The sequence below is a fragment of the Zeugodacus cucurbitae genome, chromosome Y, assembly GCF_028554725.1.
Source record: "Zeugodacus cucurbitae isolate PBARC_wt_2022May chromosome Y, idZeuCucr1.2, whole genome shotgun sequence".
In the NCBI taxonomy this organism is placed as follows: Eukaryota; Metazoa; Arthropoda; class Insecta; order Diptera; family Tephritidae; genus Zeugodacus; species Zeugodacus cucurbitae.
Window position 1 is genome coordinate 2,561,828 of NC_071673.1, and position 14,504 is coordinate 2,576,331.

Sequence of the window (14,504 nt, forward strand, 5' to 3'; positions counted from 1 at the left end):
GTCCTGATTCTTTGAGCTGAGTTTCTTGCTGCGATTTGTTGTGCAGACTGCTGAACTCTTTGAACTCTTTGGCGTTGTGCAGCTCTATTCCGTGCATTATTGAGGTTCGATTTTTTTGGTGGCATTTTATTGAAAATATTACTTCAAAGTTCAAAATAAGATTTAATAAATAAAATGAAAAGCAAGTTAATAATACTTACTTTTATTTAATTCGTTTAAAGAGTTTTAAATAATAAAAAGAAAGCAAAGCGTGGCCAAGTCTGATAAATTTTACACACGTTTTAATGGTAAATTTCAAACACACGTTTTACGTTTAATACATTTTAGCTAAAATAAACGTTTGGACTTTTAATATAACAGCATCTGCTTCTAATACAGCGCACTTATTCAATTACCTTACAACGTCAGCCGTTAGTATCACAAATAAGTGTCAATAAATGTATTCTCATGTAGCGCCATCTACTGATGTATAGTTCTAAATTTAACTCCATACTTATGTTGTGCTTAAGATAAAACAGGAATATAGTGTTTTACAGTTCATACTTAGGTTATGCTTAAGCACTGAAAATGGGAGGCTTAAGCAGTGCTTAAATAACAGCTGATTTTTATTTTGAATTTGCTTTGAATTTTCAGCGACATCTTTCGTAGCGTAGGGCAAGTGTCCGTTCGTTTGCACTCAATAACAGCTTATACTTTTCCTTCAGTTCCCATAGGTGCTCCGACTTGCTAGTGATGAAATTTGGGGTTCTTTTGTTGTTTTCATCAATTTTTGATATAATTTTCCTCGCAAATTTATGTATTGTCTGTTATAATTTAAATATTTCAAACATATTTTTATGAATGACATTTGTAAAACATATGTTGCCCATAACGTTGCCATATATCATAATAAAATTTTATAGAAATTAAGCATTGACTGTGAAACGCAAACGACTACTCAGTTTGTAACAATACTTAGCTAAGATTTTATTTAGGCACAACTTAAGTATGGACTGTGAAACCGGGCATTAGCCATACAAAATTCTATACCTAAATGCAAATAAATGAATTTTTTTTTGCATTTAGGAAATACATGCAGAAATCAACTCTGCGATTTCCTAAATTCCTCTGAAATCTCCCAAATTCGAGGAAGATTTACTGAAAAAGAGTGGCAGCATTGCTTATTTGTCTGACCATACATATGTACATAACTTTATTTATTTCACAGATTGTATGTGATTTTTTCTTAAATTTAGAATATTGGAAGTCATAGATTCGTATAACTTTACCACAAATAATATAAACTTCAAACAACGCATTTTCATTTAATGTTCTTAGCAAGTGGCAGCTTTTGTTATGACAGCCTAAATCCATGAAAATTTAGAAAGAAATGCAGCGCCATCTACTGTAACATAGCGCACTTAGCGCCACAAACTGGTGGATAGCTCCTTGCTAATAATAAACAAATAATTTGCAATAAATAAATAATGCGACTACCAGGAGAGTTATAGCCTAGACAGACGAACAAAATTAATTGGCATTAAGAAATGATAATGCGCATTGAAATTTTATAGTGACAGACGACAAATTTTGTGCATTTATACAGCTGATTGAGAAATTTGTTTATTTATTACAAACGTGAAATAAAAATGGATAAAAAAGAGTTATTAATGGCAATTTTGGTATTTTTGGAAAACAAAAAGAAATTTAATGAAAGAATTAAATTGTTATTAAATACATTACAAGATAATGAAGTGCAATTAAAAGCAATAGTGGATTTTAACGAAATCATACATGCTGGACTTGTATTCGCTCAGGAGCACCATCGACATATTTGGAAATTCGTAAGTAAATAGTTATTTCAATTTGGGATTGAAATCAAAAATTGCATATTTTAAGGATCGAGGTGGTATATTTTGGGAGCACGATGTCCCAACCATGGATGACTCAAGGTTCAAAGAAAATTTTCGGCTAGATAGAAGGGCATTCAAAAAAGTGTGCGAAAAGGTAAAGAGTATTGGAAAAATGGATAGCAACATGAGGCGCTGTATCTCACTTGAAAAAAGAGTAGCTATAGCACTCTTTTCTTTGGGTTCGGCAGCGGAATATAGGACTGTTGCTAGTTTGTTTGGCGTTGGGCGCAGCACAGTTGGAGAAATTGTGATCGATTTTTGTCATGAAGTATGTGGTACTCTTTCGGATTGCATTAATGCATACTCCCCACATCCGCAAGAATTAAGAAGAATTGTAGAAGGTTTCAAACTGATGGGGTTCCCACAATGCTTTGGTGCTGTTGATGGCTGCCACATCGAAGTGCAACCCAAAAAAGTGGAAGCCATAGACTATTACAATTATAAAGGCTGGTATTCAGTCATTTTGTTGGCAAGCTGTGATCAGAGGTAAATTTATGACTGTATTGATTCTCATACACATGTGTTTACATTTCTTATAACTTGCAGATCAAAGTTCACGTACATAAACATAGGATCCACTGGGAGAAATAATGACTCGTACATATTTGAGAGGAGTTCACTTAAGAAATTTCATGAACACGCTCGTATTTTTAAGGAAAATAGCGAAATAATTGAAGGCATCAATGTACCTGTGCTTCTTATTGGCGACTCAGCTTTTCGTTTATCACATCATATGATGAAACCATATCCATATGGGGTTAATCAATCGCCTGTTGAAAAGCACTTTAATTATCGACTGTCCAAATGTCGCCGAGTGATCGAAAATGCCTTTGGTCAACTTAAAGCGCGCTTCCGTAAAGTTGGAAGAGGCTTGCAAGTTGCTCCTAAAAATGTTAATATTATAATTAGAGCATGTTGCATTTTGCATAATTTTCTAAAGATTGAGAACGATGAAGTTTTTCCCGCATGGATACAAGAAGCAGCAGAAGATGAAAGAAGACATCAACCCAATCACACAACAAGATTAGGAGAAAATGACCAAACTGCGACAGCGGTTAGGAATGCCATAGCAATGAGATTTCAAAACGGTACAAATTATGTTACATACCACGGTAGCTATTTTATTTTTCATTTCAAATTTCCTTTTTTTAAATTTATTTTTATTATTAATAAATTCAATTTATTACATTACATTTTAATTCATTTCATTTTATTTTAAATATTTAATATTTCCTTTTTAAATTAACATTTAATTCAGTTACATTTATATTAATAATAATAAAAATAAATAACTACTAATAGTATACAAAATAAATATAATATTTACATTTTTTCCAACAAATTTTTAAAAATACTTATAAATTCTTTTGTAGAACTATTTTGTTCTTCAATACAATTAATGATTCTTTCTTTTAAATCTCTTCCATCTTCCACCACTACCTTAAGCAATTCATGTTGTTGTTTTGCCACTTTCACCAATTCACCCATATAATTTCTCTTTTTAGAAGTGCTCATGGATGTGGACGAGGTATCCAGTGGCGACAACAATGGCGAGCTGGTCGATGGTATTACTGGCGACAACGGCTCCGGGGACATTGTTACTGGTGATGCTGCAGGTACAGATGGCGGTAACGGCAGCAATGTTGATGACGATATGTCCTAAAGAAAAAATTGTTTTAAGTTAATACGATAAAGAAATAAAAAGATCAAATTTAAGCTTACCACAGTTAATGATTCATAAATTTCTGCATTATTGGCTGCAGTCAGCCCTATGATTTGATGCACCGCATCAAAATATTTCCACGTCGATGGGCTGCCCCCCGATGGGCCAGTTTTCTTCTTTTCTTCTCTACAATTTCACAAAGGTTAATAATGTTAAAAATGTTTTATAATAGCATAGTATACCTGTATCTTTGTGATAAGTTTCTAATTTTAATATGGACTTCCTTCGGAGTAAATTTATGTGCCATTTGCACAGATATATCGGCATATATATGCAAATTGCGCTTGGCACGTCTTAAATCATCGGCCCGCTCACGCCACAAGTCAATTAACACACATTCATCAGTGCTAGTCCAAACCACTCGCTGCTTAATTTCTGCCATCTTCTAAAATATTAAAATTTGATTTTGTCAATAAACTTGCACATAATTGAAAAAGAAATTTAAAACTTCTTACCTCTAACGCTTTCCTTTCTATCATTTGTTGACGTTTTCTTCTTCTTCTTTCTATCAATTAACATTCACAATAGCAAAAATCGGGCATTTTTGGGCAGCATTGCCAGCACAAATATGGTAAATTCAGCTAAATGCACGAAATTTTTGTGCATTACTAATTTGCTTTAAAATGAATTAATGCGCGAGTTAAAGCAAATCATCGCCGCTAATGCAAATTAGCGATGTCGTCTGTCTAGGCTATTATATTCAAGTTTTTAACAAATAAGTTAATTACAAAATTGTTAGTTGATAACATGTAACATTTAATTTTATAATCTTAGGGTAGATAATTCTTAATTTTTAATAGTAGTATTTATTTTTTTGAATTACAAACATTTGAATTTTACTGAGCACTAATTGGTGCACAATATTTTTGGTTAACCTGTCTCGAGCTAACTCAAATAGATTTGATGGTTTTCCCACACGTGAGCATGCAACATATAATTGCCCATGGGAAAAACATGGATTATCCAAATCTAACCCACAAATGGACATTGTTTGGCCTTGAGACTTATTAATGGACATGGCAAAAGCTAAACGAATAGGAAACTGTAGTCTTCTGAATGGTATCGTAGATTCTGACGGTATCATTGGAATACGGGGCAACAGAACCACTTCTCCTTTAAACTTTCCAGTCAAAATAGTTGCTTCAAGAATATTCCCTGTTAACTTTTTGATGACCAAACGTGTACCGTTACATAACCGAGGGGGATTCAAATTACGCAGAAGAATAATAATTGAACCAATCTTCAACCGAAGAATATGTGGTGGCATTCCGGGTATATCTTGAGAGTTTAAAAATTCAGTTGGAAAATTTACACTTTCATTTTCATCAACAACAGTATCGATTAATTTAGAAGACATCAGATCGCCTGGCAACAACTGTTGTATCTGGAAGTTAATTTCGTCAACATCAACATTTTTGGCTGCCAAAATAGCCCGCCCACTGCGCCAGTTATGATCTAAATAATTATTTTGTATATCCAGGAAAATACTTTGAATCAATTCAATTTTTGTGTGAAGAACAGTGCAGAAATTGTCTGGCAGTTTAATGCATTGCGTGTTTGGTTGTCGTTCTATTGTACCGTTCCCAATATCCAGCAATTGTTCCGAAAATATATGTGCTAATGGATCATTTAGTAAATGTATGCGCATGTTTATAGTCAATCGAAGTGTTTTAACATTTCTCCATAAAAATGATTGTTTTAAACATGCGTTAATTTCATCGGCGAAAGTAGAGCGAGGTATGACCGGCAACGTCTGTCGGAAATCACCAGATAGCAATATGACAGCAGCTCCAAAAAGTTTATCATTGCCGTTCAAATCTTGCATAGTTCGGTGCAATGCCTCGAGTGAATATTTGTGAGCCATTGTGCACTCATCCCAAATAATGATAGAACTTCTTTGCAACACTGCAGCTATTGCGCTATTCTTTTATGTTACATATTGCGTTTGGGTTGCTATGAATTTGTAATGGCAACTTGAATGCTGAATGTGCCGTTCGCCCACCATCTAACATAGTAGCCGCTATGCCTGATGATGCAACTGCCAATGCGATTTTCTGTTATGACCGTATCTCGGCAAGAATCAACGATATTAAAAATGTCTTACCGGTTCCACCTGGTGCGTCCAAGAAGAAAAAGCCGCCTTGTTTAGCAGCAACAGTCAGCATAATCTGATTATAAATAATTTTTTGTTCAGCTGTCCATAATGGCTCACTGGTCGCGTTAATTGTAGCTAAACTACCATGGTCATATTGTTTTTCTCGTTGTAAATCGGTGGTCGGACGATCAGGTGATGGCATACCATAATAATTTAGTGGTGAATTTGAAATTAAAATACATAAATCCTCGATCAACACTAACGTTCCATTATACATCATTGGCGTGTAATCTATGTTTGGGCATTGCTCTGTTTGTCTAATTCGGTGCAATACGTCTTCCGTCATACAATTTTTATATTTTTCCCACAAAGTGGTTGCTTGTGATGGGTAATACGTCGTCAAAATAATTGCAAACAATTACGACGGTGACGAATGTTATTTGGCGTTGATGTGAACGCAGCATCGGCAAGTGTTAGGTCCCAATGGTTATCGTCTTCTAGCAATTGCAGTTCGCGACATGCATCTTGATATGTATTAAATACTCGGGCATTAACTGTTCGCAAAAATTTGAAAGACGTTGGTCCGGGAACATTCACCAATAACAAATGTAAATAGAAGCATTCACGTTGTTTTGGATGTACCGTGTAAAGTCGTCCCAATGTCTTAGCTTTGAATATGTCTGTAATAGAAAGATGTGGTTTTCCTTGTTTACGTGGCTCTCATTTTTTACCTGATTTGTTCCATGTAAAATAGCGTGGAACATCAGTGTATAGTAGCGTCTTTGCGAATTGGCCTAAAATACCAGGTTTTTGACACAATGTAAAAAATTCAGTTAGTGTCGTTTTTGGAGCCTCAACCGAAATTATAATGCATGACAATATGGACATAGTTTATCCATTTTCGCGACAGCAATTTTTGAATGCGCAGAGTAATCAATATCTGCTTCATATTCGAACGCAAGACGAACAAATGTTGAACGTGTTAATGAGCAGCTGGTCCGCTGTCTCTGTACATCTCGTAATCGTGCTGTAACTATGAGTTGTTCACGCGCCGCTCTTGTTCTGGTAACAGTTTGTCGCAGACGTCTATCACGCTGTTCTTGGGATTCTTGTACACGACTCTCTGCTGTCCTGATTCTTTGAGCTGAGTTTCTTGCTGCGATTTGTTGTGCAGACTGCTGAACTCTTTGAACTCTTTGGCGTTGTGCAGCTCTATTCCGTGCATTATTGAGGTTCGATTTTTTTGGTGGCATTTTATTGAAAATATTACTTCAAAGTTCAAAATAAGATTTAATAAATAAAATGAAAAGCAAGTTAATAATACTTACTTTTATTTAATTCGTTTAAAGAGTTTTAAATAATAAAAAGAAAGCAAAGCGTGGCCAAGTCTGATAAATTTTACACACGTTTTAATGGTAAATTTCAAACACACGTTTTACGTTTAATACATTTTAGCTAAAATAAACGTTTGGACTTTTAATATAACAGCATCTGCTTCTAATACAGCGCACTTATTCAATTACCTTACAACGTCAGCCGTTAGTATCACAAATAAGTGTCAATAAATGTATTCTCATGTAGCGCCATCTACTGATGTATAGTTCTAAATTTAACTCCATACTTATGTTGTGCTTAAGATAAAACAGGAATATAGTGTTTTACAGTTCATACTTAGGTTATGCTTAAGCACTGAAAATGGCAATGCTTAAATAACAGCTGATTTTTATTTTGAATTTGCTTTGAATTTTCAGCGACATCTTTCGTAGCGTAGGGAAAAATTTATATTCATAATAAAATTTTATAGAAATTAAGCATTGACTGTGAAACGCAAACGACTACTCAGTTTGTAACAATACTTAGCTAAGATTTTATTTAGGCACAACTTAAGTATGGACTGTGAAACCGGGCATTAGCCATACAAAATTCTATACCTAAATGCAAATAAATGAATTTTTTTTTTTGCATTTAGGAAATACATGCAGAAATCAACTCTGCGATTTCCTAAATTCCTCTGAAATCTCCCAAATTCGAGGAAGATTTACTGGAAAAGAGTGGCAGCATTGCTTATTTGTCTGACCATACATATGTACATAACTTTATTTATTTCACAGATTGTATGTGATTTTTTCTTAAATTTAGAATATTGGAAGTCATAGATTCGTATAACTTTACCACAAATAATATAAACTTCAAACAACGCATTTTCATTTAATGTTTTTAGCAAGTGGCAGCTTTTGTTATGACAGCCTAAATCCATGAAAATTTAGAAAGAAATGCAGCGCCATCTACTGTAACATAGCGCACTTAGCGCCACAAACTGGTGGATAGCTCCTTGCTAATAATAAACAAATAATTTGCAATAAATAAATAATGCGACTACCAGGAGAGTTATATTCAAGTTTTTAACAAATAAGTTAATTACAAAATTGTTAGTTGATAACATGTAACATTTAATTTTATAATCTTAGGGTAGATAATTCTTAATTTTTAATAGTAGTATTTATTTTTTTGAATTACAAACATTTGAATTTTACTGAGCACTAATTGGTGCACAATATTTTTGGTTAACCTGTCTCGAGCTAACACAAATAGATTTGATGGTTTTCCCACACGTGAGCATGCAACATATAATTGCCCATGGGAAAAACATGGATTATCCAAATCTAACTCACAAATGGACATTGTTTGGCCTTGAGACTTATTAATGGACATGGCAAAAGCTAAACGAATAGGAAACTGTAGTCTTCTGAATGGTATCGTAGATTCTGACGGTATCATTGGAATACGGGGCAACAGAACCACTTCTCCTTTAAACTTTCCAGTCAAAATAGTTGCTTCAAGAATATTCCCTGTTAACTTTTTGATGACCAAACGTGTACCGTTACATAACCGAGGGGGATTCAAATTACGCAGAAGAATAATAATTGAACCAATCTTCAACCGAAGAATATGTGGTGGCATTCCGGGTATATCTTGAGAGTTTAAAAATTCAGTTGGAAAATTTACACTTTCATTTTCATCAACAACAGTATCGATTGATTTAAAAGACATCAGATCGCCTGGCAACAACTGTTGTATCTGGAAGTTAATTTCGTCAACATCAACATTTTTGGCTGCCAAAATAGCCCGCCCACTGCGCCAGTTATGATCTAAATAATTATTTTGTATATCCAGGAAAATACTTTGAATCAATTCAATTTTTGTGTGAAGAACAGTGCAGAAATTGTCTGGCAGTTTAATGCATTGCGTGTTTGGTTGCCGTTCTATTGTACCGTTCCCAATATCTAGCAATTGTTCCGAAAATATATGTGCTAATGGATCATTTAGTAAATGTACGCGCATGTTTATAGTCAATCGAAGTGTTTTAACATTTCTCCATAAAAATGATTGTTTTAAACATGCGTTAATTTCATCGGCGAAAGTAGAGCGAGGTATGACCGGCAACGTCTGTCGGAAATCACCAGATAGCAATATGACAGCACCTCCAAAAAGTTTATCATTGCCGTTCAAATCTTGCATAGTTCGGTGCAATGCCTCGAGTGAATATTTGTGAGCCATTGTGCACTCACTTCTTTGCAACACTGCAGCTATTGCGCTATTCTTTTATGTTACATATTGCGTTCAGGTTGCTATGAATTTGTAATGGCAACTTGAATGCTGAATGTGCCGTTCGCCCACCATCTAGCATAGTAGTCGCTATGCCTGATGATGCAACTGCCAATGCGATTTTCTGTTATGACCGTATCTCGGCAAGAATCAACGATATTAAAAATGTCTTACCGGTTCCACCTGGTGCGTCCAAGAAGAAAAAGCCGCCTTGTTTAGCAGCAACAGTCAGCATAATCTAATTATAAATAATTTTTTGTTCAGCTGTCAATAATGGCTCACTGTTCGCGATAATTGTAGCTAAACTACCATGGTCATATTGTTTTTCTCGTTGTAAATCGGTGGTCGGACGATCAGGTGATGGCATACCATAATAATTTAGTGGTGAATTTGAAATTAAAATACATAAATCCTCGATCAACACTAACGTTTCATTATACATCACTGGCGTGTAATCTATGTTTGGGCATTGCTCTGTTTGTCTAATTCGGTGCAATACGTCTTCCGTCATACAATTTTTTATATTTTTCCCACAAAGTGGTTGCTTGTGATGGGTAATACGTCGTCAAAATAATTGCAAACAATTACGACGGTGACGAATGTTATTTGGCGTTGATGTGAACGCAGCATCGGCAAGTGTTAGGTCCCAATGGTTATCGTCTTCTAGCAATTGCAGTTCGCGACATGCATCTTGATATGTATTAAATACTCGGGCATTAACTGTTCGCAAAAATTTGAAAGACGTTGGTCCGGGAACATTCACCAATAACAAATGTAAATAGAAGCATTCACGTTGTTTTGGATGTACCGTGTAAAGTCGTCCCAATGTCTTAGCTTTGAATATGCCTGTAATAGAAAGATGTGGTTTTCCTTGTTTCCGTGGCTCCCATTTTTTACCTGATTTGTTCCATGTAAAATAGCGTGGAACATCAGTGTATAGTAGCGTCTTTGCGAATACCTAAAATACCAGGTTTTTGACACAATGTAAAAAATTCAGTTAGTGTCGTTTTTGGAGCCTCAACCGAAATTTTAATGCATGAAAATATGGACATAGTTTATCCATTTTCGCGACAGCAATTTTTGAATGCGCAGAGTAATCAATATCTGCTTCATATTCGAACGCAAGACGAACAAATGTTGAACGTGTTAATGAGCAGCTGGTCCGCTGTCTCTGTACATCTCGTAATCGTGCTGTAACTATGAGTTGTTCACGCGCCGCTCTTGTTCTGGTGACAGTTTGTCGCAGACGTCTATCACGCTGTTCTTGGGATTCTTGTACACGACTCTCTGCTGTCCTGATTCTTTGAGCTGAGTTTCTTGCTGCGATTTGTTGTGCAGACTGCTGAACTCTTTGAACTCTTTGGCGTTGTGCAGCTCTATTCCGTGCATTATTGAGGTTCGATTTTTTTGATGGCATTTTATTGAAAATATTACTTCAAAGTTCAAAATAAGATTTAATAAATAAAATGAAAAGCAAGCTAATAATACTTACTTTTACTAAAGCAAAGCGTGGCCAAGTCTGATAAATTTTACACACGTTTTAATGGTAAATTTCAAACACACGTTTTACGTTTAATACATTTTAGCTAAAATAAACGTTTGGACTTTTAATATAACAGCATCTGCTTCTATAGCGCCATCTAGCCTAATACAGCGCACTTATTCAATTACCTTACAACGTCAGCCGTTAGTATCACAAATAAGTGTCAATAAATGTATTCTCATGTAGCGCCATCTACTGATGTATAGTTCTAAATTTAACTCCATACTTATGTTGTGCTTAAGATAAAACAGGAATATAGTGTTTTACAGTTCATACTTAGGTTATGCTTAAGCACTGAAAATGGGAGGCTTAAGCAATGCTTAAATAACAGCTGATTTTTATTTTGAATTTGCTTTGAATTTTCAGCGACATCTTTCGTAGCGTAGGGCAAGGGTCCGTTCGTTTGCACTCAATAACAGCTTATACTTTTCCTTCAGTTCCCATAGGTGCTCCGACTCGCTAGTGATGAAATTTGGGGTTCTTTTGTTGTTTTCATCAATTTTTGATATAATTTTCCTCGCAAATTTATGTATTGTCTGTTATAATTTAAATATTTCAAACATATTTTTATGAATGACATTTGTAAAACATATGTTGCCCATAACGTTGCCATATATCATAATAAAATTTTATAGAAATTAAGCATTGACTGTGAAACGCAAAGGACTACTCAGTTTGCAACAATACTTAGCTAAAATTTTATTTAGGCACAACTTAAGTATGGACTGTGAAACCGGGCATTAGCCATACAAAATTCTATACCTAAATGCAAATAAATGAATTTTTTTTTGCATTTAGGAAATACATGCAGAAATCAACTCTGCGATTTCCTAAATTCCTCTGAAATCTCCCAAATTCGAGGAAGATTTACTGGAAAAGAGTGGCAGCATTGCTTATTTGTCTGACCATACATATGTACATAACTTTATTTATTTCACAGATTGTATGTGATTTTTTCTTAAATTTAGAATATTGGAAGTCATAGATTCGTATAACTTTACCACAAATAATATAAACTTCAAACAACGCATTTTCATTTAATGTTTTTAGCAAGTGGCAGCTTTTGTTATGACAGCCTAAATCCATGAAAATTTAGAAAGAAATGCAGCGCCATCTACTGTAACATAGCGCACTTAGCGCCACAAACTGGTGGATAGCTCTTTGCTAATAATAAATAAATAATGCGACTACCAGGAGAGTTATATTCAAGTTTTTAACAAATAAGTTAATTACAAAATTGTTAGTTGATAACATGTAACATTTAATTTTATAATCTTAGGGTAGATAATTCTTAATTATTAATAGTAGTATTTATTTTTTTGAATTACAAACATTTGAATTTTACTGAGCACTAATTGGTGCACAATATTTTTGGTTAACCTGTCTCGAGCTAACACAAATAGATTTGATGGTTTTCCCACACGTGAGCATGCAACATATAATCGCCCATGGGAAAAACATGGATTATCCAAATCTAACCCACAAATGGACATTGTTTGGCCTTGAGACTTATTAATGGACATGGCAAAAGCTAAACGAATAGGAAACTGTAGTCTTCTGAATGGTATCGTAGATTCTGACGGTATCATTGGAATACGGGGCAACAGAACCACTTCTCCTTTAAACTTTCCAGTCAAAATAGTTGCTTCAAGATTATTCCCTGTTAACTTTTTGATGACCAAACGTGTACCGTTACATAACCGAGGGGGATTCAAATTACGCAGAAGAATAATAATTGAACCAATCTTCAACCGAAGAATATGTGGTGGCATTCCGGGTATATCTTGAGAGTTTAAAAATTCAGTTGGAAAATTTACACTTTCATTTTCATCAACAACAGTATCGATTGATTTAAAAGACATCAGATCGCCTGGCAACAACTGTTGTATCTGGAAGTTAATTTCGTCAACATCAACATTTTTGGCTGCCAAAATAGCCCGCCCACTGCGCCAGTTATGATCTAAATAATTATTTTGTATATCCAGGAAAATACTTTGAATCAATTCAATTTTTGTGTGAAGAACAGTGCAGAAATTGTCTGGCAGTTTAATGCATTGCGTGTTTGGTTGCCGTTCTATTGTACCGTTCCCAATATCTAGCAATTGTTCCGAAAATATATGTGCTAATGGATCATTTAGTAAATGTACGCGCATGTTAATAGTCAATCGAAGTGTTTTAACATTTCTCCATAAAAATGATTGTTTTAAACATGCGTTAATTTCATCGGCGAAAGTAGAGCGAGGTATGACCGGCAACGTCTGTCGGAAATCACCAGATAGCAATATGACAGCACCTCCAAAAAGTTTATCATTGCCGTTCATATCTTGCATAGTTCGGTGCAATGCCTCGAGTGAATATTTGTGAGCCATTGTGCACTCATCCCAAATAATGATAGAACTTCTTTGCAACACTGCAGCTATTGCGCTATTCTTTTATGTTACATATTGCGTTTGGGTTGCTATGAATTTGTAATGGCAACTTGAATGCTGAATGTGCCGTTCGCCCACCATCTAGCATAGTAGCCGCTATGCCTGATGATGCAACTGCCAATGCGATTTTCTGTTATGACCGTATCTCGGCAAGAATCAACGATATTAAAAATGTCTTACCGGTTCCACCTGGTGCGTCCAAGAAGAAAAAGCCGCCTTGTTTAGCAGCAACAGTCAGCATAATCTGATTATAAATAATTTTTTGTTCAGCTGTCAATAATGGCTCACTGTTCGCGATAATTGTAGCTAAACTACCATGGTCATATTGTTTTTCTCGTTGTAAATCGGTGGTCGGACGATCAGGTGATGGCATACCATTTTTTTTTTTTTTTCAATATTTCCTTATTTATTGAATCTGCTTGTTTTTAAGCCTAACAACAAGTTATAAAATCTTAAATCTATTTAAAAGCTAGACAAGCTCAACCAAGTGATTGAGCTGTATTGGTGAAACGTTGCTCTTTAGTACGCTGGCATATCCCTTCTTTTTAGGCGTGTTTGATCGCAGGAATGTACTAAAGCATTAGCCAATGGGTTTGGGTGATCTCGGAGTTTAGATATATATTTCAATCTGCTGTCCTCTACTTCTTTCTTTACCATAGGGATACCAAGATCTTTATGGATATTTTCATTGCGCATGTACCATGGTGAGCACGTGATTGATCTAAGCATTTTCGATTGGAACCTTTGTATTATATCAATATTAGTTGCACAGGTCGTACCCCACAGTTGAATGCCATACATCCAAATCGGCTTTATAACCGCATTGTATAAAAGCACTTTGTTGTCTAAGCTAAGTTTAGAGTTTTTATTTAAAAGCCAATTTAAATTTGCAGCTCTTATCTTCATGCACGTTATTTTACTAGATATATGTTTTCTCCACGTAGGCCTTCTATCTAGGTGAATACCAAGATAGGTAACTTCATTCGCTTGGGGCACCAAAATATTGTTCATTTTTACTGCCGGACACATTTTTGGTCTTAGAGAAAATGTAACGTGCTTGCACTTTTGTTCATTCACATTTATACGCCAGTTTGCTAGCCATTCTTCGACAGAACTTAAGTGGTTCGCCAATATTCTTGATGCTATAATGGGGCATTTGTTACGACTCACTAAAGCTGTGTCATCCGCAAAAGTTGATGTCAAAACATTATTAGCA

The 14,504-nt window shown here is 35.1% G+C and overlaps 3 protein-coding genes across 3 annotated transcripts in view; 1 reads left to right on the forward strand and 2 right to left on the reverse strand.

The window, feature by feature from the left end:
* The window catches only part of LOC128923437 (uncharacterized), a 489,012-nt gene that overhangs the window by 239,313 nt on the left and 235,195 nt on the right, over nt 1-14,504 (reverse strand). The gene's annotated exons all lie outside the window — the stretch shown is intronic.
* Nucleotides 1,490-2,382, forward strand: LOC128923436 (uncharacterized). Its single transcript, XM_054235710.1, has 2 exons — nt 1,490-1,823; nt 1,879-2,382. The coding sequence occupies exons 1-2, from the start codon at nt 1,629-1,631 to the stop codon at nt 2,380-2,382; spliced, it is 699 nt and encodes a 232-aa protein (XP_054091685.1). The 5' UTR covers nt 1,490-1,628.
* On the reverse strand, nt 2,443-4,202 carry LOC114805194 (uncharacterized). The gene is made up of 4 exons (XM_054235711.1): nt 4,071-4,202; nt 3,798-4,000; nt 3,615-3,741; nt 2,443-3,551 (listed from the first exon to the last, which is right to left on the reverse strand). The coding sequence occupies exons 1-4, from the start codon at nt 4,092-4,094 to the stop codon at nt 3,216-3,218; spliced, it is 690 nt and encodes a 229-aa protein (XP_054091686.1). The 5' UTR covers nt 4,095-4,202; the 3' UTR covers nt 2,443-3,215.